The sequence below is a fragment of the Symphodus melops genome (genome assembly GCF_947650265.1).
Source record: "Symphodus melops genome assembly, chromosome: 15".
In the NCBI taxonomy this organism is placed as follows: Eukaryota; Metazoa; Chordata; class Actinopteri; order Labriformes; family Labridae; genus Symphodus; species Symphodus melops.
Genome location: NC_136705.1, coordinates 5,715,829 through 5,742,080, shown reverse-complemented (window position 1 = coordinate 5,742,080; position 26,252 = coordinate 5,715,829). Strand labels below are relative to the sequence as shown.

At 39.6% G+C, this 26,252-nt stretch overlaps 2 protein-coding genes and 1 long non-coding RNA gene across 3 annotated transcripts in view; 2 read left to right on the top strand and 1 right to left on the bottom strand.

Annotated features, from left to right (window-relative positions):
* The window catches only part of LOC306835904, a 51,646-nt gene extending 36,214 nt beyond the window's left edge, over positions 1–15,432 (top strand). The window contains exon 3 of the long non-coding RNA XR_013780709.1: positions 15,360–15,432. This is a non-coding gene — a long non-coding RNA (uncharacterized lncRNA). The remainder of the gene's footprint in view (positions 1–15,359) is intronic.
* On the bottom strand, positions 14,979–18,216 carry LOC306835902 (5-hydroxytryptamine receptor 7-like). The gene is made up of 2 exons (XM_079362689.1): positions 17,002–18,216; positions 14,979–16,233 (listed from the first exon to the last, which is right to left on the bottom strand). The coding sequence occupies exons 1-2, from the start codon at positions 17,577–17,579 to the stop codon at positions 15,336–15,338; spliced, it is 1,476 nt and encodes a 491-aa protein (XP_079218815.1). The 5' UTR covers positions 17,580–18,216; the 3' UTR covers positions 14,979–15,335.
* Positions 18,217–22,651: 4,435 nt separating this feature from the next.
* The window catches only part of arfgef3 (ARFGEF family member 3), a 50,680-nt gene continuing 47,079 nt past the window's right edge, over positions 22,652–26,252 (top strand). Inside the window, exons 1-2 of the mRNA XM_079362676.1 lie at positions 22,652–23,152; positions 25,297–25,348. Of these exons, the coding sequence (XP_079218802.1) occupies positions 23,068–23,152; positions 25,297–25,348 (137 nt within the window). The 5' untranslated portion in view covers positions 22,652–23,067. The remainder of the gene's footprint in view (positions 23,153–25,296; positions 25,349–26,252) is intronic.

Sequence of the window (26,252 nt, the reverse complement as noted above, 5' to 3'; positions counted from 1 at the left end):
TCCACAAAATGAAAAACAAGCATCTATTTAACATATACTGCAGGACAAAATCTCTTTAACTTTATAGTGGATGAATTACAGTTAATACTGATACATTAATAGTTCAACGGTGAATGTGTCATATATTTAGGCTGTATTGGGCTGCAGTAGTTTAATCATATCGTTGTTTTGTCTTCATTACACACATAATGAACCACTTCCACATAGTTTAATTTAAACAAAGATATCTACCCAGAACCACCAGAAATAACTAAAGTAGAAATGGTACCCATACTGTAGTTAGGTATGAGGACTATGAGCTTTTATTTTACAATACAGTCTGTATTTAGATTACAAACCAGGAGCTACAGTTTATAGGGTAGTTATCCCCAATCTGCATGTCATCGGCCCTGGGATATTTTGGTGTTCATGCGTCTTCACATAAATCACTGTGGGTGAGATTCAAATTTTGAATATAGGCCCTAATGAGCAACTGTGAGTTTCCCAAAACAAAACATGAAACATAATGATGATGGTCATTAAAAACTCCTTCTCCTCAGGAATCTTATTTCTGGAGCTCTCATACATTCAAAAGAGAGACAGGTAATCACACCTGATTTGTTTGGAGGCACATTAGTCTCTGTTCATATGTAAATGAAGATTTTAGGAAAGCAAGGGGAAACTTTGACAGCCACAGCAGGGCTCAGCCTTTTATTTATGGCCACGTTGAAGTGTAGAATGGTGCTGGGATTTTTATTCCGGAGTTTAGGTCACGATGATTTAAGCCTGGTTGATTTATAACAAAGTGAAAGTGCATCCTACACAGTTTAAAGAGTCTGTTCTATGAATAGGAGATGAATCTAAGGAATTAGCGGACACTACCCGATGAATGGTGATGCATTTTTAATCAAGTCCGGTTGTGCTTGAGTTTGTCGTCTCTCAGACGGAGGGTAGGGGGTTCAATCCTCAGCTCCAGCAGACAAGTACCGGTAGGTCCCGCTGCAGACATTGTATGAATGTATGTGAATGGGATAACATCGAAAGGTCACGTTACATAGGTGGTCAAAACACTGGAAAAGTGTTTTATAAGCTTAAGTCCATTTACCAAAGGAGCTTAGATAGCAAGGAGCAGCTTGTCTGGTTGGAAAGTCAAACTAGTTGGGAACTAAATTAAATGACTAGTGGGTTCAGCCAGTTTTGCCCCTGAGTTAACCAAGATAGTTAAATTGATGACCTTTGATTGGCTCAACAGGGCCCATACTATATGGACCGTATTATAAACTGTACAAATAATGGATAAAGCCAACATGACATGATTAATTTACTGGTTGACAGACGTTTTTAAGCTTTGAGTTGAGCATTTACTCGCTGTTGGTTTTCTGCAGCTACTATTGACCATATTTGGAAGAGAGGGTGGTGCCAAGTTGTTGAAGGTACTCTGGCAGTGCCAATGGCTTTTGCCTTGGCTAGCCAATGTAATTCTTCTAACAATAACATTTAATTGTAATGCTCTTCTGTCAGGACTACCTAAAAAAAAGTTTCCGAGGCCTGCAGATGGTTCAGAATGCTGCAGCTCGGGTTCTGACAGGAGCTGGGAAATATGAACACATTACCCCGGTGCTAGCCTCTCTTCACTGGCTCCCATGTCTGACCCGTGCTGATTTTAAGGTGCTTTTAATGACCTATAAAATTTTAAATGCCGCAGCACCTTCCTATTTAATGGATCGTATTGGACTATATGAACCTTCTCGGGCTCTTCGCTCGCAAGGATCTGGTCTGCTGACTGTTCCTAAAGTGAGGAAAAAGACGTTGGTGAGCGAGCCTTCTCTTACCGTGCACCAACACTCTGGAACAGTCTACCTATGGACATAAGGCAGGCATGCTCTGTGGATGTTTTTAAAGCCAAGCTAAAGACACACTTGTTCACACTCTGTTATTCATCCTGATTTGTTTTTATTGTGTTAAGTTTTTAGTGTGTTTAGTACCTGTACAGCACTTTGTTTGAAAGCGCTTTATAAATAAAGTTATTATTATTATTAATTATTTGTGGTGACGGCTGACTAGAGTAGTTTATTTATCAGACTAAAGATTAGAAAGTTTGTAGAAATAAGCGACATGTCACTCTTTCGACTGCATGTCCGGTAAGAGAGAATAAAGGGTGAATGACAAGAGACTTAAAAGAACAATTTTCCTCATCTTATAGACTTTTCTTTTCTTAGGGGAAAAGCTAACAATCCCGACTCCTGTGTTTTTACCACCAAATGAATTTATGTATGACAAACACTGCATAATCTTACAATAATTTGGAGACAGTCCAGGTGGGCAGGAGGAGTTCAGTAATTAATGCATCTAATTTTGCCCAAGCATTAACATGCACATGTTCACTAGTGATCCCATCACTAGTGATCCCATCACTAGTGATCCCATCACTAGTGATCCCATCACTAGTGATCCCATCACTAGTGAACAGCTTTAAGTGTAATAGTCCTGGCATTAGAATGTATCTCTAATAGTGTCTTGAGTGACCTCTTGGGATTTGATGTGACCTCATGTACAGAGCCCAAGCAGCTATAGTTAAAAATGCTTAAGTGTGGGAAAAGTAAGGTGAGAACATTTGGGAGAGAAGAGTGACTGGGATGGATGGAGGTCCAACGGCTTCTGGCCCATTGGAGAAAGCTCATGAAGATGCTGGGTAGGGGATATGTTGAGGGAGAGAATATAAAAACAATACCTACAATAACAATACAGGATTCACATTCCATTTTAGAAAGGGCAAAATTAACTTTCCTGCCTTTTATACAGTGTTGTCATTTGTCTAAAATGTTATTCTTCTCCAGAATTCCTCAAACTTTTGGTCTCCAGTCTTCTATTTTTTCTCTCCGTTTATTCAAAGCCATTATTTTGACAGTAGACTCTTTGACTTTCACGGAGTTCCTTTTTTATGTGGATAATTTTGAACTTCACTTCTTGCTGCACTGTGTCTTTGGTGGACAACACTTGATCTGCATTTCAACCATGTCTTTAACATGTCTTTGTCAGACAAATCAAGTAAAGCTTCTTATTGACTCATGCCTCATCATTCTTTGGGAGCCTATAAAGACCAACAGAGATAATCTCTTTCAACTTCACATCAGTGTGAAGCACGTTTCATGAAGGGGAAGGGGGGGAAACATGAAAGGATTTTTGCCTCTTAATGGGAAATTTTGGGTTAAAAAGTACTTTGAAGATCCCTGCTGAATTCTAAGCAGTCTCTGGGTTGCAATATTCTTCCCAACACCGACCAAAGGCATTTTAGAAAAAGGGATCATTTACATGTCAACCCTTCAGGAGTCCATATGCTGCTTCTGGTGGAATTAATATTCTTATTCTTTTGAATTACATTTGTATAGAGTGACAGTAGGGGCCCTCACAACACATCAAGGTCTCCCAGCCTGCATACAGGGTGGCACAGAACAATATTTCAAAATGACAACTCTTTCCTTAAGGGCAAATGTGTGTGTGTGTGTTTTTTAATTCCACTACTTAATAGGATTACAATGACAGAATCCACTATATGTTTTCTTAAGGAGAGTACTCTGCAATCAGGCTAACATAAACTACAACCATGACTGTTGCATGTGATGAGGATTTAGAAATGAGCCATGGCAGGAAATAAATAAGGAAAACACCAACTTCAGTGTTTTTTAAGTGGAAAGATGCATAGTACCGAGATAGAATCTGAAAAAAACCCCAGTAAATTACGGATTAAAAGCTAAAAATAATATCAGCAATGAGAAGTAAAAGGTCGAAGCTTGCAAATGAGAACAAGGAGATAATAGCAAGAAGAAAAGAGATCCGACGTTTGAACAAAAGAGTGAGTCAGAGATGGTGCAGGCCAGAAAGAGAAATCAGATAATGTTCATCACAAAGAATAGCAGACAGGCAGGGTCAGAGTGGAGGCTTGTGCAACTGAAAGAAAGCCATGCAAGGAAACACAGCTCATAAATGAAAGTGATGTAAAATCACAGTACAATTCTCAAAGAAAGATAAGAGTGACAGAACATCAGATGAATAAAAAAATGGTAGACTGAAGTAAAGAGTTTTTGAAAGAGGCAGTACAAGAGAACAAATCAGGAAATGAGCAAAAGACCCACAATGACGGAGGAAATTTGAATGACATGGAGGAAGACGGACAATTTTTAGATGATGAGAAAAATGAGAACAAATACAATGTCAAGAAGAATGGGGTCGAGCAATAACAGGACTGTTTGGAAGTGACTTCACACACATATTTAGGTCACAAACAATGCCAGTGGAGGCCTCTGATGAATCCTCGCGTGATTATTTTGGAAAACTGTATTTAAACTTTTAGTCTGTAAAGACAAGCATCACAAAAAGTGAGCCAAATAGGGGTAAATATAATGTTAATTGTTATATATAAATGAAGCAGGATGGCTAATCCTACAGATTAAAGACGTGCCCTCATTTTAACCACTTAAAAAGCTCAGATAGAATCTCGAAAAGGATCTTGCCTTGCATAAAACGTTAAACCCATGCATTATGCCTCTGCATGTACAAGGGATTTAATGGAGAGCATACCACACTGTACGTTAAGTTGGTGAGAAGGAAAATGTATTATCTTTCATTATTCACTAACTTGTATCCAATAGGGGATGTTCGCGTACTTGCACTTTAGATCTTTGTGTGTGAGAGGGAAAATGTCACTGCGTAAATGGACCTTGAGATGCACAGCAATGGCACATAAAAACGTCCATGCATGAAACTAAATCGAGGCCTTGCATTTTTGGTTGGATTGTGGAGGTGAAATGGCATATACAATATTTAAGTTTCTTTCAATGTGTCAGTTGTATCTTTGAATGGACTCCTAACATTATCCTTTTTATACCTCGTTCATATGTTGTCATTTTTTAACAGCGAGCGACAGTAGAGAAAAAGAAACTATGACAAACGAGTGCGAAAAAAGAAAACAAAAAATGTTTGGAGTGTAATCAGAAATATTTAGAGTTTCATAAACTGTTCAATAAAAATAAAATGAAATTGTTGTAAACTTTTACTTAAACCTCTCCTGATCGAACATTTGTTTGTGGTGGGCATGGTTTACATACCACTTCCAAAGTGCAAATGTGATTCACTAACGCAACAGTTGTTTTAATATTCTGTATTCCAGTCATCATGAATAATTACTCTTCTGAATTGTTCATATGCAACCACATTAGCATTGCATCATAAAATGTTAAATTATCAACAACAGTTGCCTGTTTCCAGTGACTTTTCTTCCTGAAAAAACGTACTCTGCCAAATGATATTTGTTGCCATGCTTATTATTCCTGTCCCTCATGCCCCTAACTTGGAAGCATTACTTGTGTTGAAAAACCAGGGATGTGAATGATTTAGCCTCAAAAAAGTTATTTACAAAAAAAACAGATTGACAGTTCACAATAAAATGGACAAATAAAAAAACCTATATGAGTCACTATTCTAACTTTCTGGAACACTTTGACAAATGAAAGGGTGATGACTTGCTTTTAAAACATTTCTCATCTCAACAATACTGCTTGCGAAAGAGTTGCCTCTTCGCTGAAGTTGCATTTAACTCAAGGACTTAATATCTGCAGGCAGCTCAGCTTTGTCAGGTGTGAACATGCAGGTCTATGTGATTGACTAGCACCCGTGTAGCTGACAGGGAGCAGACGAGGTTCGATCGTTGCCTTCATGGTTGATGAATGAAAGATTAATCAGGCCTTCCTGCTGGCTGACACAGGCATACTAACATAATCAGATGGCCACTCTAAACCAAGCCACTGCTTTTTTTCTGTTGCCTCCTCACACACCGACTCATCATAATCAACATGTCTTTGACTCATCACATTAACATGGCTGCTTGGCTCACGTCACAGTCATAACACTAAAAGCCAGTGATTCAGCTTTGAGTGACTTTGACAGCCCCTCTTCAAACCACATTATTTCCTTCTTATTCTTTCCATCATTCATTCATGTTCTGTCTTTCTCTCTCCAACATTTCTCCTCCCCTGCCATGAACACTTTCGTCCAATTTCTTTCACTTTCATTGCTTCTCTCTGCACTTTTTCTCCACCATCCACTTAAGCGTCTTCATCCTTGTTTTCACGTCACAATCTTTTCCTGTCCTCCCAACGCTTTTTCTCAGCCCACCTCCCATCTCTCCATCACACCATGTACACAGCTCTTCTCACGATTCGCCTCTCGAAACTCTCACATTGTAGCTCACAAATCCAAACTAACATGGACATAAACACACATCCCGTTCTCTTCTCATGAAAAAGAACACAAAGTGTGAAGTTCTCCTGGAGTTTCAGCTGTCTGTTCCGTTTTGAAGAAAGCCGAATTCACTCTTTATGGTATTTTTGAGCATGTGGGAAGGCTGAATCAATAGCAGCCGCTCATGTAAAGGTTGCCCTGGGCGGCAAAGTAAATGAGTCAAACAGCAAACTGCGTCACCCTGGACATCAATCTCTCTGATCAATATACACCCAAAATCAATGCAACTTTTTGCCACTGTTACACACGAAACTGGAGGTTATGATGATGAATGTGGTTTCCATTCATTACATTTCCACTGATCTGGTTGGCAGCTGTCTCCTTCCATGCTCGGATGTCCTCGGGTAGGACACCCCATGGTGTGAGTAGAAAAGAAAGTTGCTGGTTTAAACTCTGTGGTAGGTAAAATATTCATCTCAATAAGCATGAAGCTCCAGTGGTGTGTGTGAGTCAAAAGGGACCTATTTTTATTTCTTTTTGTTAACCTTTATCGGGCCACATTGAACCGGTGACCCTCTGGTTCCCAACCCAAGTCCCTGCAGACTGAGCTACTGCCGCCCACTGTGCTACAGGGCTTCCATGTCTGCTGCCCGCGGCATAAATGTTTGCATCTGCCAACAAGTTAAAGGAGACGGACCTAACCTGCTATGGTCTTCTTTCTGTGCGACGATGCATCCCTCTCTGGACTGTTAATTTTTTTTTTAACACAAAACATGTAACAATAACTCAACAGACTTAACTATGAAGAAAACGGAAAGGAGTAAACAGTCTCTCGTCCAACTACCACAAAGCTTCTCACAGTCCCAAACATTTGCATTGCACACCCGCCTCAGGTAATTGAGATAGCGGCTTCCAAGCCATTGGCCCCACAACCAACCAAGCAGTACTAACTTATACAGAGCGTCCTGTAGCCACTGAAGTGGGTAAGATTGTTTAACAGACATTTCCACTTGAGTTACATCATATATTGTACAATGCTCAGGAGTTAATTGGCATCGCTCAGCCAATTACAGTAATACGACTCCAGGCACCATTTAATGTATATATTCAAGTTTCACAATATCTAGAATAGCAACATAACTGTTGTTGTGTGACAGTTCACATCAAGGAGTAGTTCAGTATCAGTTGGTCTGACTGTTGGAGGAATAAACTGAAATGTAGCCAGTTTCCTGTAAAGGTTTTCATAAATCTTACACTGTGGAGCAGCTTTTGATGGATCACCATAAATTCTAAAGTTTCCTTGAAAATGCATATCCCAGTTTTGGGACATAAAATGATCTCTTTTGCCCTGCTCTGGCTCAGAATGACAGTTAATTAGAAAAGTGAAATATAATAGCTTGAATGCAGAGCAGTGAATCACCTGTTTTTCTCCCTTTCTGCCTCTTTTGTCTTGATCTGGCTCCATCTTTTTACTCATGTAATCAGGTATCCCCTGTCCAACATTACACTGACAAATTATGACTGTAAATTACTCCTTTTTTGATTTTCTTAAGAGGAAGTATTTTTAGTATTTGTTCATTGACCCGGCGGTGACTCGTTTTGGCTTTTAGAGGGGAGCTGTCTTTTCAGAAGAAGCCTGGGTGAAAATCTTCTGTGTTGTCGGTGATTCATTCATCTCAGCGCTTCACTGCTGTCAGAGGGAAAAACAATCTCTGTTATCTTCAAAAAGTAGGTCTAATCTTTGAAGGAATCACATGACTGCTTTGAGTTTGAGTCGTCTTTATTCTGGCAGAGACATAAAAGATACTGATGTTTGAAAGATGACAAGGTTTTGTTTCTCTCTCTCATTTTTTTGATTTTGTTTTTGTTTTTAAGCTCCCTAGAAAATTAAAAATAGCCCAGTTGCTTAGTGTTGTTTGTATTATTATTTGTATTTTCATGTTCTGAAATAATTATTTCAGTCAGGTATAATGTAGTGAGAAGGTTGTTATCGTGGAAAGGAACCAGGACCGTATGAGAAGGATCAGGAACAGGAACAGGAAAGTGTCTCTTCCACTAAATGAATATCATGTCAGAATCTCTAATTGGAGCTGTTTTGCTGGCTTCTTCCACCAAGGAACCTTATTGAGATTGCCTATTGAAACTGCAATATTTATGCCCCTGCAATGTCTCCCCTTCAATCTGAATGTCACGGACACATAGCGAGGGGGAACAATTGATCTCACCTCTCTACTGTCTTCGGAGATAGTGACGTAGGTGTAACAGAGACGAGACTGATTCAATGGAGACAGTGTGGGAGCACCTGTGTGTCCATGCATGGCTGTAATGTAACGTGAATTCACAGACCACAATATTAAACCATCAGGGAATTTCAGAGTTTTGTTTGAATAACTGGACTTACCTCCTGCTCCCGAGTGTTAAAGAGTCGTGCATTTGGGTTCCTTGCTCATGGTTCAGTGTGACACACATCAGCCATTTCCCCAAATGTTATACCTGAAGTTTTAATAATAATACATTTTATTTGTTGTACTTGTAGCATCTTGAGATTTTCTTTTAAATATAAGGTGCACAAGTTTTCAAATGAGTATCTGACAAGTGCACTTGAAGCTGGCTCAAATGACCAACAGACCGAAAGTCTGATACACACTCCATATCAAAATGTCAATTTTAATAACATAAACGATCATGTGCACAGCCTGGTCCAAAAAACTATGTTTGGTCTGAATAGCTCATGTCTATCAGCACACTGTTTGATCTGTACACATTCATTGATTTGATTTTACGAAGGATAAGTTGTTCATAATAAGGGGCGTAGCTGATCTGACTGACTCCCAGGTTTATTGTAGATGTTTGTCATGTGGAATCCAAGTTCCAGTTCTTTGCATGATGCTCGCTGAACAAAAGTTAGTTTGAGGCATTTCCAATATGGTGACTGCCATCTCTGGGCTTCAAAAGTCTGCTTCAGAAACCAATGGGTAATGTCACCGAGACAATTACAGACGACGCATACGATGCTCGAGAAGCCATTTTGAAGTGATTGCAATGTCTAATGCTAACCACGTATCCTTTTCTTCTGAAAAGAAGTCAGAGCTGTTTAATTTGCAAATAGACACTTCTGAGCTTCTTGTTGTAATGTTTTGAAGCAACAAGGTTTTGACACTTTTTATTTTTAGAAAACTGTTCAAGGTCAAACACCTTGAACAGTTTTCAAATACAACATAAAAAGAACTTGAACAAGACTTGATAAGAACAGGAAATGCTTCGGTCACCCTTTCAAGTCATATTTTTACACAACCCAGAATGTCAAATAAGCAGACTTTTTAAAAAAAAAAGTTTTATCACAAATACAAAAGAAAAAATAATATATCACGAAATGTCAATGGTGCTGATGTTCTCTCATGGCTATTTGAGCTTAATCATTTGCATATGAGGTCAACATAAGGACAGGCAATCGGTTAATGTTTAGAATATTTTAATAAAAATGTTTCCATTTTCATGTGCCCTCTTCGGGTGGTGATTGGAACGGTTATTCCTCACAAAGCATGTATTCACACTGACAAAAAAATCTGAGCTGTTATTTACATTTGAAACAAAAAATGATCAAAGACCTCAATCAGTGTCTGATGATACAACACTTGGACCTCAAAGCAGATGATCTTCAACCGGGACATCTGTTCTTGTCTGTTTTTTGTTCTGCTTTCATACTTCTAAGGTTTTTTCTTCAACATGTTTCATGAACAATCTGCTGTTTCAACGGTCTCCAAAAGATTATTGAAAACCTGCTGTTCAAGTAAAAACGTGAACATTTTTTGCAACTTCAACAGCAAGGATTAACCAGGACAGCAGCAACAACTCTTGACAGTCTCGTTCAAGGGAATTCTCTGTTGCAACTATAAAATGATTCTGGGATTACGATTGGATAACAATGAAATGTGTTGTGGGTTGTCACGCCCAACTGATATGATCACGAGGGATGTTCCTTTTTTCTTGTTTTTATCACAATATATACAGTCCAGCATTTTCATGTGGTGGTTAATATACAAAAAACATTATTTATTACCCCCCCAAATGACTTCTATGTATTAAGGATCAATGTTGTTTGTCTAATCCCTGTACAGAACATGTGTGAGTGCATTATAAAATGGTGATTGAATGCACTGATCGGGACTACAACATGCTTTATGAGGCCTTTTTGGACAAAAAGCTCTCTTTGTTACTGCACACTCAACACAGTGAGCATCTGTTGGCACAAACATTGAAATGTCAAGCATTTCGGGTACACTGCTTACAAAAGCAGACAGCAGTCAGTACAAGTCACCTTTTGTTTTTTTAATACATGTTATTCCTTTACAAATATCATCATTAACCTCCCATGTTTCATTAACAGTCATTTACAAAGGGTGATTTAGGCAAGTTCCTCAAATGAACAATTTATTGAAAGGAAGCTTTTTATTTGATAGCCATCACATCTGTGCCATAAGGATCGATCTTTGGTTGGTGTGTCTTTTTTTAGCTGCCATTGACACAGATCTCCTATATCAGTGACTCCCAACCTTATTGACCTGTGATCACAACTTGTGACCTACTCAAGCACAACTTTCAAACTATATGTATATACATCAGTTGTGACCAGGTCAACCAAATAAATATGAAATACTCTTTTTTTAATTTCTTGACAATTATTTTGAACATACAACTTAGTTACACACGCAAGTAGAAAAGTATAGTACACATGGTAAAGGGAAAATGTTTAATCTGATTTGTCTATTTTCCCATCTTAATTATCTCACAACCTCCCTTGCAAATCTTTTGGAGGTCCTAACCCACTGTAGCTGTGTCTTTAAATATCCTATGAGGAACTTTTGGTTTGCATCGTTTGGCGCCCCCTGTGGACAAAGTCGCACATCTTTTTTGATTACTGATCTTTTCTTGTACATGTGTTAATTCTGTTTCGGACTTAAAATTTGGTCATGTGTCAAATGTATCACTAATTGTGAATATTGTGGAAAGGAAAAAAGGCAGTGCCTTCAGCGTGTTACAAACAATCTCATTTGACACCTAACCCTTCGCCACATTTAAAGGCATTACAAGTTACAAAATAGAAATGGTTCAGTAGGTCACAAAGAGGCATCAGTATTGATTTCACACCATTTCAAAAACAGTTTTTAACTCCTTAAATATGGTATGACTCAATTTCATATTGGTGATACAGGCTCTCCACTCGCTCCTTTAAATGTCTTAGCAGCTCCAGTGAATCACACGAACTGCATATAAAACCAAGAAGCCAGTAAGTGTGAGTGAAACCAAAAAAAGATTGAGCTTGTTCTGGTTATCATCAGTAAAGGTGCCTCCTTTGATCAGAGACATTTATGTGGAGTGTTTTAGGAGCTGCTCACCCAGCAAAGTGCAGCGAGGGAGACAGGCTTTTTAACTCTCTCCTTGTCAAATGGGAGGGAACATTTGGTCACACACCTGTCAGCCTGTCTGGGTCTGAGATGCAGCTGACAACCACTGAATGCAGGGAGGGAGCTTTTATCCTTGGTGATCTCACCTTTTAACCCGATCTCTCCTCTCTGTGAAGCAGCTCATGCACAATCAATAAAATCCCATGAAGAACTGCCGTGTAAGACCAAGTAGGTTTTAATCATGTTATCCTCCAGCTATTTGTTTGTACTCATGTTAAAGCACTGAACAGTCACCTGTGTTCATATTTTAAATGTAGATCTTGACACTATCCACATCTGGATAGGACTAGTTTTTATGCAAGTTTGGAAGGATAGGCCCCTGCTCATATATCCACTGGCAAACACTCTTTGGTACTGAATGACAGGGAATGGGGCTGAAAACAGTAACGAGTTCAGGTCAGTGCCTCTCAACCTTTTTCAGTTCAGTTCACACACTGTAGACCGAACTCATTCCTTTGCTAACAAGGCTAAAGGAATGACTTTTCCGAATCATGAACTATGACAGACAAAATTCATTTCAAATGTCTGGCTGGAGTTATTTCAAACTAGTTCAAAAGGTTATGAATCCTTGTAGTACCCATAAACCAAAGAGAATTATAAGAACCATTCTGTTAAGAAGTAAGTTGAGAAAAAATAACAGAAGTGAAAGTTTTTCTCTCTCTCTCTCTCTCTGGGAGAACTTAGTTTGACAGTTTGGACCTTACAACTTGGGTTAGATTGCAAACCATTGATCAAAGCCGATAGCAGCATTTTATCTTGGCTAAACTCACAGCATCTCTCTGTGATTACGAAGCTGTGCGTTCTTTTGTGTTTAAAACAAAAACCTCTTTCAAACTGTCGCTTTAATTAATAATCAGAAAAAGAGCAAAGGCAGCTATAATAGTGCCAATTCAGTAAACAGAGATTTTACTGCCCTCTGTTGCTCCCTCTCTGTTTGTTGCAGGTCAAACTTAAATGAATGAGGACGCATTTTAGCTGCACAGGCTGAGTATTAAAAGTATAAAGAACACACCAAAAGTTCTGTATTTTGTGAGGAATCCAAGTTAACGTATCTTCATTTCTGATCTGTCCAAATGGAAAACCCAATCATAGATATAAAAAGTTGCCAAAAATAGGAGTTAGCATGCACCAGCTGCTTTGTTTAAGGACGTAGCATACAGTCTGGGATTATTCCAGGCATCCCACAGGATAGGGCCTCACCATTAATTTAATTGGAATCCCAATGTGCATTAACATTATATGCAATCTGTTGCTGCTCTGATGCATTTCCCCAGAGTTCAACCTGTGCTTTTCCATAATGAAAGTCTGAGCTGAGTCGACTTGTCTCTGAGGGAGGAGCTCTAAAACACCAATAAAATATTCTCACCTTCGTTACCTATCCTCTTTTGTTTTCCCATGTTCAAAACAGATTTTCACCCTGAACTTCGTCCTTGATCGATGGAGGGCACATATTTAGATACCTTTATCAATTCTATTAGTGTCTGTGATCACCCAGGAAGCAGAAGATCAACATTTAAAAGATACAACACTTGTTCCGTACAGTTTGACACCTTATAAATCTTGATACATCTGTGCTAAAATAAATTAGAAACCACACCCACACACTGCTAACAAAGCACAGAGGCATACATTTGTGTTTCATGTAAATGAATAAGCCAGGCTCAGCACATGATTCATTTTTTCAACCCCTCCGAACTATATGATGAAAAATCTGGTTCAGGACCTTGGTCAATATGGAGCCTGATTATCTGAAAGTGCGAGGAGTTTACAGATTCTTCATCTTTCTAAACATCTTACAGGTTCATTAAGGCCCCATCTATAATTTCAAGCATGTTGGTATTTATAAATGAAGCTACAAAGTGATGTTGAAATATATTAAACTTTACACTGTATAATTCTCATCCCTAGTTTTTGCCTAAGAATGGAACATTCTGGCAGAGTTAACCAACCTCACCAATTTCTTATCCAGACTTCTTTGCGAAGCATGAAGTTGGTCTTAGCAACCTGTCAGCTTCCTTAGTTACATCTTCTTCCCATGAGATCGTGCATGATTATAGAAAGTGGTAGTGAGTTCCAAGTGGCAAACACAGTCATCTTATGATATTCCTCTATTTTTTACTAACCATTATTTTCAGAACTTTAAGTGTGTGTATGTTCTGTATTTGAGGTGAAACATCTGCTATACACTTTCAAAATGGGCTATCAGACTAAAATGTCTAAGTCTTTCCCAACTAAAATAAATAAGATTTTTTTTTCATTCTTTTTTTTAAAGGATTTTATGAACTAAAGAGCACACACTTCTGAAATGCAAGGATTTGTTTGTCACTCAACATAAATAATGTTCCCCTTTGGGTCTGAATAATGACAGGCATATAGTGAGAAAATCAACAGATAACTGAAAACGGTTAATTTCCAAATAAATTAAATCAGTGTTTTTCGATTGAGAGAAAAGTCTTGTATTGTGTATGGTTAGGGCGTAAACCATCTTAACTTTCTTCTCCAAATAAAGGCAATAATGGAGCCATAATCTCTTCAGAGTGCCGCGGGGAGTATCAAACATTAAGTTAGATCCTAAACTTGAGGTGCATAGTTTGAAAGGAGACTCCCGTATGCTGCCATCTTACTAAAACACTGACGAGAAGGCACAGGCATGTTCAAAGTGATGTTTTTCTTTACACTTCTGTATCTCTGGGATCTTTCTTTCAAACTTTAAGCAATACTTTCTTTCAAAATCTCAGAAAAAAACCCAAAAACGCTTGTTAGTTCATTTGTGAGCAGCTTGACTACAAAACAGATACAAATTTGTTGTGGAATGACTTCAGCTTAGGAAAAGTGACCATGTTTTGGCACATTCAACACATTGTGATATTGACACATAAAAAGCATCTTCAAAAGATAAAAACTCATACCAGATACAAAGGGTCATCAAGCTGAGTAAGAAACAGTGTTGCTTGACTCGTGTACACATTTTACATGTCAGTTGATTTGAAGTTGAAGTCGTTATTCCCATGTTCGCTGGATATTAACATCGTCCATTTGAGCAAATTCAACACTGAGAAGCAGTGAAAGGTGTCCCTTTGACAATCTGGGACCAAGGTTAAGACCATTGGTGTTAATAGCCTCGTGAACTTACTGTACAGAGCTCAGAGGAATCCTCCATTTTTGTTTGTGAGGCAAACGTTTTCCTTGTCTTACAGTGGAACTACAACACAGGCTATGGATAAGTGAGTCCAAAGCCAGTGTGTGAACTGACTTTTGTAAAATAATAATGTGCAAAACAATGTTCTACAAACAAAGTTATTTACTACCGTCCGTTACAATTGTTGGAGCTCACCATGGGTGTAATAAACGTTTTGTAGTAAGTGCACTGCCGCAGCAGCATATAAAAAAAAAAGGTATTCATCAGTGAGTTTAACTTTCCCTCAATTAATTTTATTCCCAATGAAAAAGGTTTGTCTTCTGTTTAACTTCTTGTGCGTCCGTTTGATCACAGAATCCTGCCTCATCTCCCCTCAGCAATCATCGTACAAATTTGTGAAAAATAACCAGCGTTGCAGTGGACTGACCTTGTGCCACAGACTGAGCCCCAATGGGCAATTTCCCTCATGGTTGTCTCCATCAGACTGCAGCGATGTTGACCTAAATGTTTAAACATCAGTGTCTGGCTTCTTCCACCAGCTTCAGAGCCTCGTGCATGCCAGCCGCAGACAGTTTCCGATTGATGTTCCTGTAGCGGCACCGCAGGAGGTTGCTATAGGTGGTCCTCAGATCCCGGTTGAAAAACGCATATATGAAGGGATTAATGAGAGAGTTGGCGTACCCCAGCCACAAGAGAGTTCTTTCAAGCCAGAGAGGAACACAGCTGCACTCAACGCCACAGACAAACGGCCTGGCAGTGGACACCAGGAAGAACGGCAACCAGCAGAAGGTGAAGGCACCGACCACAATGCCCAATGTGGCAGCCGCCTTCTGCTCCCGCTTGAAGATGGACTGGTTTTTCCTCTTCCGGCGTTGGTGGTGTTCGCCAGTCTTGAGGAGGCGTGAAACACGCGTGCTGCATTCCTCCTCCACTTCACGCTGCAGCTTCAGTGCGGCTGCCACACAGTCCAGGCTCTCCTCTTCCTCAATCTCGTCCTCATGCTCAGCCTCTGTCCCTTCAACACTTCCTGTTTCCTCTGATACTGTGGACTGGTGAACTTCCTGCCCTCCTCTTCCCCCTCGGACACATGCACCTGCACCCTGATCCCCTACCCTTGGAAAACCAGTGATGGTGTGCTTAGCGGCACTGAGTTTGGCTGCACGGTAGATCCTATAGTACATGATTAACATCACAGACATGGGTATGTAGAAAGCCACAGCTGTGGAGTAGACAGTGTAGCCAAAGTCCTGGCTGATGAGACAGACTCTGCCGTCATTGACGTTCTGCGCCCATCCGAACAGGGGAGGGAGGGTGATGGAGGCAGAGAGTAGCCAAACTGACAGGATCATTTTGGCCATGCAGCAACCGTTTTGTCGGACAGGATAAGTCAAGGGTTTAGTAATTCCCAGGTACCTGCAGAGAAAAATATATTGAAAGATTTCCACAACAGACAGACACATTTTACCTGGCCTTTCACCTACAGTAGGTTTTTTATTTAATAATCCATTTTGCATTGCCATGCCCTAATTTACTAGAAATCTGCCCAAGGTCCGTTTGAACAGCATCCATGTGGAGAACTGTGTTTTAAATTGAATGGGAATCTCCAAAATTTTCGGAAAGACTTAATCAAATATTCTTATACAATGTTTTGCGATTTTCATGGACATTTAAGGTTTGTTTTTCTTTCTCAAAGCTTTCTTCTCCCTCTGCAGACTTGTTTTGTATGAAAATTAAGTGTTGCGTGAGAAAAGAACCTGGTGTACGCACAACGCTTCTGACCCCCCCCCCCCCCAAAAAAAAAAAAAAAACTGGTTTCAGTGAGCGGAGAATGGAGCGACAAAATATTTTTTTAAATTACATGATTTTTGTAAGAATGTCGTGAGAGTTGCAAAGTGGGATTTTCAGACCTGAGGAACTTCCAAAATATATCCTCTTCCTAACAAAAGGTAGCGTACGCGGAGAGTCATTTTCCACAATGCTCATGCGTAAAAATGTAATTAATCGGTAAAAAGGAAATATGAAGTTTAATGTAGATTACTTACACTTGAGACAGCGTTTTAAATCGCCCATGTTTCCCTAGCTGCAGAGATGCAGAGTTTGATAATTTGATAATTCTTTTACTTCATTTTTGAAGTTAGAATTTTTGTTTTTAACTTTATTATACATAGTTGATCACCTCACCTGTCAATGCTGATAACGCATAGGCTCATAATGGAAGCGGTGCAGCACATCACATCCATGGCGATAAAAACGTTACAAAAGAACTGTCCAAATATCCACTGACCGCCAATCAGGTCCGTGATGCTGACGAACGGCATCACGGCAAGCGCAACTGACAGGTCCGCCATGGCCAGAGAAACGATCAGATAGTTGGATGGCTGGCGGAGCTTTTTGACGAAACACACGGAGATGACCACCAATAAGTTTCCACAGATGGTGGACAGTGTAAGCATTGTAAGGACACCGCCGATCAGGACCTTCTCCACCCGTCCATAGCTCAAAATTTGCTCGCCACACCGGGTCCCGTTTGTCTCCATGACCTCCGGCTGACTGGAGGTGGATGGAGAAGTCACTGCTGCCGCTGCTGCTGCAGCCTCTGCGGCGCCCTGCGCAATCATCAGCAGCCGGGGCGCCAGAGCCTCCGAGATCATCATGTTGGTGGAGCCCCCGGGATCTTCACCACCAACCCGGTCCTCTATGTACGACGACCTCATATTGCCACTGCCGAAGCTACCGTTACTCGCTCCCACAACAACCATTCTACTGCCTCCTGTTCCTTTTTATCCATGGACTTAGAAACCCGTCCGGTGGTGACATAGACGCGCACAGATGTGCCGGTGTGGGTGTGAGAAAAGTAATTCCTACACACAGCCCCCCTCGGTTAACTACGCTAACATTCTCTCCCTCCCTTCATAAATCCTCGACGCCTTAATTCTTCTATTTAGAGGCATACTCGTCATTACGCACGTGGCGCGCCGCAGGCATGTTCCCAAAATACGTGACCTATAAAATACTATTTTATTTCCTGTTGTCTGGACCACTCTGGTTTCTTCTCCGCTTTCAGCCAGATGTACAGACACAGAAACTTAAAACCCGCTTTGTGCTCATTACAAAAGTTGAAGCTTTACGTCGAAAGACATTTTGGATAGCCATTAGACTGCCGAATTCCAGGTATTTCAACGTTAAGAGTCTCACAGAAAAAAACACCACAACATTATGATACATCTTTAAGTGCATTCTACCGAAATTGTCTTAGCAGGTACAAATGGTGTCAATGGAAGACCGTGCGTAATTGCGCAGAATTGTGATAGGGCGATCCCCTCTACACACAAACGTGCCCACTCATACTCACAGGAGGGAGAGGAAGACAAAGGACTGATTGCACAGAATGTGAACGCACAATAATACATGATGATAAAATAGTGGATCGAGAATTTCAGAAATTGCTACTATCATGCAAATAAATAATAAAAGCCCGGAGACATTGAAACATGCTGTTATGGACAGTACATTCTCAGTCAAGCTATATTTTTGTTTTTGGGGTTTTTTTTCTCCATATTTAACTTCGATTCTTCCACTTTGTAGTGAAAAGGAGACGTGTGGTTAAGTGACTATATTGCATGGTGACAGGTTTAATTTTAAAGATCCCATGCACTTATGTACCCAAGGTGAGAGAGCCGAAGTACTGATCTCTCCCAAATTCCCCTTCAATCATTTCGCTATTTAGCGTCGAAGCGGAGGCATTAAATCACTGTTAGGACAAGAAGTGCAATCTGCCTTCATCTCACTTACAAAACTTATTAGATTTATGTTGCCAGAGGCAGGAGCAGGGACACATACAGCTCCAGAAGCCTTTTCATCATTTTCTAATCTGAGCCAAATTATTGTGTGATAACCCTATACGTGAGAATGATACTAATGCAGAGGGTATTCTTGAATAGTGGCGCACCCGAGTGGTCATAATTGCAAACTGCAAGGTGTATTCTGGCCATGTTAATAGTTCATTCATGCTTGGAATTCCCTTTTCGCCCTGTAGAAATCATGCGTTTGCATAATAATTATTAATCTAAGGTGTGTTGTCTTTACATAGGACCATGAAAAGGTTATCCCATGCTAGACTATGCTTCACTTACAGACCCTGTGATTAAATTAATCTTAATTTCTTCCACTAAATATTGCCTTTCAGAAAGTAACATAAAAATAAAAGAATAAGCTTTACACCCCTATATGTGGTTTCATACTTTTTAAGCTCAGTCAGTTCCAATGAATAGTTAAGTAGTTCTCTAATTGTTAAATCTAAAGGAATATGAAGGACAGAATTTCAAAAATCTAGTCAAATTAGAAAAAAAAAGTCAAAAGCATAATGCACATTTTGTACAATTAGATTTTGCAACCCCTTAGATTTGCATAGGCCTTCTTTAGTAAGTCTAGTGTCCTCACTAATATTACAGTATAATACATTCAAATATTTTTATCAGGTGACATGATTGTTTTCATCCAATGAAGTACCATAACCAGGCAAAATACACAAGAAAACTGCAACAACAAGAAAGCCCAATACACAAGCAAGACTCAGTTGTTAAATAGGTCAAACAGGTCTATTTAACCTATTGCAACAGCACAGAAATGCAATGTAGACCAAAAAGGCTGCAAATTGACACCAGCTGCACCACAGAGGTCATCTCTCGTCACTCTATAGGAACAAAAACCAGCTCTTTAAAAAGGTTGTCAGAAAGTTTTCTTCAAATACAAAATTCTTCATGTTCAAAAATTAGCTGTTAAAGCATCAAAAGCTGTGCACTTCAGCGACATGACAGCAAACATAACATTATGCACTGAGCAACAAGATGAATTGTTCTTTAATAAGCAGGTCAACTAACCACAGACTGAGGGGACACTTTGGTCTTTACTCTGCACCGCTGGAGCGGGATTATTTTAAAATAATGTTGTCAGCAACTTTAAAATAGGTTGCTATGTCAACAGTATTTTCTCTGCTTTGTGGTTGATAATAAAAAACCTGAATACCCTTTGGAGGCAATTCTAACACATGTTTTATGTTTTAATAACTACAAAATAGACAAGTTCTTTAGCAGTTTAATAAGAACATTTAACACAGACCCTGCTCAGACTTTATGGACTAAATTGAAGCAAATCTATGGGGGCCTTCCAAAAAGACTTAGGGTCTTGTAGAGTATTTTTATTTTTTTTATTGTACGAAACGTTTTTTATTTATTATGAACAGATTATATATCAAATAATTTTTTTTGAATGATAAATTATACATCTGCATATTGTTGACCAGTTGACTAGTTTTTTAGAATCATTCTTGTCGGGTTTACAAAACATTTGTGATCCCCTTCGACCAGAAAAGGTTAATTGCTTAACAGTTCACATTGTTTAAATAACTCTGTGCTTCCTTTTTTTTCCCTCTCAAACATCTCTTTGAGTCACAGAAACAGCATTGTCTCAGCGTCATTAATGGCTCTATTATTGTACTTCAGCAAAGCAAACGTTTAAGTTGTTAACTTGAAATTTGGCTTATCAAAATTTTGGGAAAGCTGGAAAACATATGGCTCAATTATGTTCTATTAATAGTTTAATTCTTAATTACATTTACGGTTTGACAACTGTGTGATATGTAAAAAGCTGCCAGACTAACCTATGACTCCTTGTACAGTTTTTCACCTGCAGGGAGTGTATAAAGTGACCATTAAATACCATTTTCATCAGTTACTCTTGCCTTAATGTTGTTATCTTACCTTCCTTGTGTGACTTTATTCCTTTATTTTCCTATTCCTGACAGGAATAACAGAGTCAAGCCAATGAATATATGAATACATGAATACAGATTACCAATCATCTCCTGCTTGCTCGGCTACAAATTGTTTACCAAGTACATTATCATGTATTTATGAAGATGATTCTTTTTCACCTTTATACCAGCTTTATAATGACAGTTAACTAATCAAACTGTCTAGAAAATACTCGAAGGAACTAAAAAGGCGGGGATAAAGTTATGAATTAATCAAGAACTCAAAACACACACACACACACACACACACACACACACACACACACACACACACACACACACACACACACACACACACACACACACACACCTACACACACACACACAATGTAGATCAGTTTTTCAGGTGTACTTTAAGGTTTACAGTACGCATTCAGGTAAAAGACAACAAATGTCTGCAGATTAGGCCAGCTGCAAGAACAAAATGCATCTGAGGTTAAAGGGGGTGGCAGCTACAGTGATCTGCAGCTATGAAAAATAGCATACGCACATAGCGATCTGATTGATCGGCTGGCACCAAGGTTTTATCTCCCAGGAGAGACCTTACTGTAGGTTCCCAACCTTTTTTAGATCATGGACCCACTTTGACTTCACAAAACTCTGGTGACCTGAGACATCTTAAACCCATAACATTTTTGCTGAAATTAATTTGTTTTCCATCATGTAATAGTAAAATCTGTGTTGCAAGTAAACATTTATTTTAGATCACATATAGGCTTTTTGTGTATATTGTGGACAGAAGAAGAAAGGCTGGGATGACATTTCTGCACAACTGATGGCAGAGACTCTGCAAGTTTCTTGTTTTGGCGTTGGCTATGACCCACGTCAGTCTGTATTCAATATAATTATACAATGTAAATATAACATACAAAGCAAAGAAACTATTTCTTTGTTGTAACAATGCATCTTGGCAATCAATCTTGTACAAAGGAAAAGCCTATTTATTTCCCTTTTAAATAGTGTCACATTTGTTTGGAACATGCATTTGTGGGTTGAGCCTATGAAAAACATGTCAAGTCTTCTCTGCCAATGCCAAACAGCTTATTCTGCTGTTGACTGTTTGGTGTCATTTAGTGGATTGGATGATTGAAGTCAGAGAAACAATACATATTGGCAATCTGACAACTAATTAATTTTACAAACAGAAGCCTCAGTAGCATGTGGAAGAACCATACCCAGCCAAAACAGCCTGGCATCTCCTCCTCATGCTGGTCACCACTCCCAAAATGTAGTGTGTGATAAACCCCGCTCTTGGAGGATAGCGTTCAGACATGTGGGAGATATGGGATTGCAGCCTTGAAGCCTTTCTTTAAACGTTTTCTTCAGTTCTCTCTCTTTAAATATTTATTTACATGCAAATGTGAGTATTAATGGTTGATTTAGTTTTTTTAAAATTTGTGAATTGATTATGTTAAGCTGAATTTAGGCTATGTTTCGTAAACTTTTTTTGTTTCGATAGTTTTATTTATTTTTTATATACTGCCCTATTTTGCCACAGCCTTTGAGCCAGGCAGTGACTTTTGTAAGTAGTCCTACCCGCATTAGGACTTGGATAGAATGTCGGAACCAGGCTATTTCCGGCATTTTTGTTGATGCAAAGGCTTTTGCTTGTATTTTGATTAGTTGACTTGTTACAACCTGAAATAATGAACATATGTGCAAACACTGAATGTGTTTGACTTGTCTCAAAGCATGGAAAAGAAGATATCTTAAAACATTTCTTTCCCTTGAAGCTGCCCCCTCTGTTGGTCGACAGAGAAAATGCTGGCTTCGTGATTCCACATTCGCAGCAGCTTTCTCCACCTGTCGCGATGCTGAGACAGGAAATCCCATTCCAAGATTCGTGCCACAGTTTAAAGCCTCCCCGCAGGGAAAGGATGTAAATACTGTGTTGCCAGGTTAGAGAGATATCCACCTCTTAGTGGAAGGCTTTTTGTGCTACGCTTTTGGTTTATTCCTGGCGTGTAAAACAGCTTGAGATGAGGGATAGAAGAACCCGGATCTGGATTCCGGGAGGAAGTGTCGTCTGGAAGAGATTTGTTTGGGATTAAATGATTGACGAAAATGAGAGAGAGGCGTTTTTCTTTGCATAATTTATCCACCTTTGAATTGGTGATAACGAACGACAATTTCTCGTCAAACGTCAGAGGATATTTGCTGTTGAAACTGGAAGAAACAGCGGTGGATTCGCACTAATATCACAGACGCCTCTTCCTCCTTCCTCCTCCATAGGATTGACGGCTGGCCTGACATCATTGGCTGCTCGTTGGGCATGAATCATCGCCTCCATCAGGGGGGGTTCAGGGATGCTGTCGCTGTCACTGCTCCTTTAATATATGAAGCACAGCCCCACAAGTACACAAACCCACCCAGCCGGAGTGTCTCTGTTTTTTTCCCCTTGACATCACAAAACGGCTCGATTCTCTGGAGCCAGCATGGAGGAAATCCTGCGAAAGCTGCAGAAAGACGCGTCCGGCCACAAGCACAAAGCTATTCGCGATGCCTGCGTCTACGCCCGCGGTGAGTGTTCTTCAGCCCCCCCACCCGGCTCTCCGGCTGCAGGAGGGGGATACATCTGCGACTGTGCACACCTGCTAGCCTTTGGGGAACAGAGAGCGACTTAAACCAGAGCATACAGGCCTAAACAGTGATAGAGATGGAAAGTAAATGACACATGAAACCTCGTGATCTTATGCGTTACTCACAAATAAGACATTATGATGTTCATCACCAAACAAACTGATAGGGTGGAGTGTTTCTTTATTCATGTGTAGTTGAGATGCTCCATCATCTAAAACAGGAATAAAAGCTGCACCTGTTGTTGTTACAGGATATAGCTCTAGGTGAGCAATGTGTACACAGCTGGAAATGAAACCCATTAGTTTCTATTCTTTTCACTTCTTTTAGAAAATGGAAAAGTAGGATACACCCGAGCAGGCCCACATCTATATTTGTGTTGAAGTTGCAGCAAGGAAGGTAGAATGTCCTGATCTCAACACTTCAATTAGAAAAACAGAATGTTAATCTAATATATTCCAGGCTGCTGGTCAATGTACAGTAAGCCTATAGGTGTAGGCCATTTTTGGTATTTATGCAGTTGTCAATACCTTTCAAACCAAACAGGATTTAGGAACAGTCTGTGTCACATTGAGTTGAGCATATATGTTCTGCATATAATGTTACATATTTTGTTGTAACCTGAATCTGTGGAGATCGGTCTAATTTGACCAAACAAAGTAAAACAAACACAATGACATACAGAAACGTGTATTTTTACATACAGTAACACAATATTCACTTCCAGCAAATTTCCCTTAATTTATCTCTGTAGTTTGGATATTATAGGATTGTGAGTCTGTCTGACAAACCTGCTAATATTCACGGAGTAGATGAATAGAAAAATGATGACAAATAAGAGCAGCATAAACATCACATAAATAGTGAATATGTGCTGCTGATCCTGTTACTATGCTGAAAGGGTTGGCAAATTAAAATGATTGACAGCACTGTGACTCAGAGTCTCTTGGAAACCACAAAGAATCCTTTTAAGAAGGAGAAAGTCAGACATTTGTTCGAAACCCTTTGCTAGTCTCATTACTGTCTGTCTGCACGGTCCAGTGCTTTCCCCATAGCCCAAATATTCTCTCCTCCTCTCATGTTGACCTCAAAACTTTTTTTTTGAAACACTACAAAGAAAATGTAGCAAATAGTATTTTGGAGTGGCATCCGTTGACGTCGTTGGTGCCATTATCAGCACTAATGATTGGCCTGATGGACCAACCTGACCTTTTGGTAGCAGGTGAAACTCAGCAAATAAAGAGTGAGTGCGGATTATGCTGATGAAGAGAAAATTGTGTTACATTACACACACACACACACACACACACACACACACACACACACACACGTAGAGTTCAGATGCAAGGCTAGAACACTGACTAAACCAGACCACGAGTGCAGACTTCACCTGAGAATTGTAGCTATGTGTCAGTTAGAAGTTGAAAGTTAATACATGATTTAAGATACATGAAGACAAGGTGTACAGATCTTTGGCCTGAATGTTGAATCAGCACAATATAGCAGAATATTTCTGCTTCCCTCGCATGCTTACTGAACCCCTTCCTCTTTAAAAGTGGCTCAGTTATCATTGGTTTTGGGTCCAAAAAAGTGTCAATAATTGCATTAAATGGCAAGCAGCTGTAAAGTCCATGAAAACGTACTTAACAAGAGTTCTTAAGAGGCTGTTTAAATCAGTGGATCGACCAGTATTTGGTGCTCCAGTTAGTTTTTGTTTGCTGCCGGAATGCGCGAACGATTTAGTCAACATAAACTACCGACTCAAAGAGTGATGGGATTTAAAACGCTTTACACCAATGGTGCTCTTTGAATGAGATAGAGGTGAACATATCAGGATGAAAAATATTTTTTATTCTTTCATGATGTGTTATTTACTTAAGACTACTCGTTATTCAAATCTTTATCCTTACCCTTATCCTACTTATAAAAGTCTTATATTCTTATTTGGTCTTTGTAAGCCAAACGAACAGAGACTCAACTCTTTGGTGAAGTTCTGTTTTCTTTTGGTTTAGCTACATCTACCAAAAGACATCTCTCAAGATAGATGAATAACACGTTGTCCTTTCCTCTGTTCCCTTAAATCACAGAAACCCTCGAGTCTCAGAATGGATCAGCAAAGATTTCCCCTTCACAGCTTCGGTAAGTCAAAGATCTGCACACTGTTCAGCTCATTCCTGTGAACTCAAAGCGTTAAAGGCATGGCGTTACAACTTCTTACAGTCACTCTTGCAGAAAAAAAAAAGAAAAAAGTCTGAATGACTGACCAGTGGTGGCGTTCAATATGACTCCAAAGAGCTGCTGCGCACGGCGTATAGCAAAAAGTGTGTTGGACCATCATAAACTGTACAGGCTGTTCACTTAGTGAACAGCCATGTGTGCACACCGCTATTCTACGCAGTGTTAAAGATTTAAATTCATTTGATAATGCAAATATTTAACTTCCGCACTCAACTCGGGCAGTGTGTCTGTAAGTGACTCTAGACAGCACTTTGTTAAACACCTTTGTAATTCAGCTGCCCAGTAAACAATGTCAACGTTGTGAAACGTTGTGGTAATACAAAAGCATCAAATGGTAAAGCCCAATGAAATGCTTTCTCCACCTAACTTTTGTTTGATCTAGAAACAGTCAAATAGGAGGAAGTGAGGCGGGCCTGAACAGTTAGTGGGCACACACCCACACACTCAGCCATGCCCAGATCTATGCAAATTCAAACACGTTTATTTCTACTGTAGATGGACCAACCTGACCTTCTACTGTCGAAATACATATTAGAATGTGCGCTGCAATGGGGTTTCCTTGGGTTTTGTAAGCTTCCTCGAGCACATTGGAAGAACTGCAGTCTGCATTGACTCACGTGTTCAACACTGGGGGTTTCCGTTTAATTATCACAGAGGAGTCAGCTCTTCTTATCCCATGTGGAAGAAATGGTTGATTTCATCATTCAACACCAATAAATGATCATCTCTGTACCCTAAACTAGAAGTTTAGTCTACTAGACATAACCAATATATGTTCTCAGTCATTTTTGTTCATTGGTCACAG

Bases quoted from the DNA above. Each gene is read 5' to 3' on its own strand.
- LOC306835902 (XM_079362689.1), bottom strand. From the start codon at position 17,579: ATGGTTGTTGTGGGAGCGAGTAACGGTAGCTTCGGCAGTGGCAATATG. The intron at 16,234-17,001 runs GTGAGGTGATCA...TTTTCTCTGCAG, and splicing joins TGCGTTATCAGCATTGACAG to GTACCTGGGAATTACTAAAC.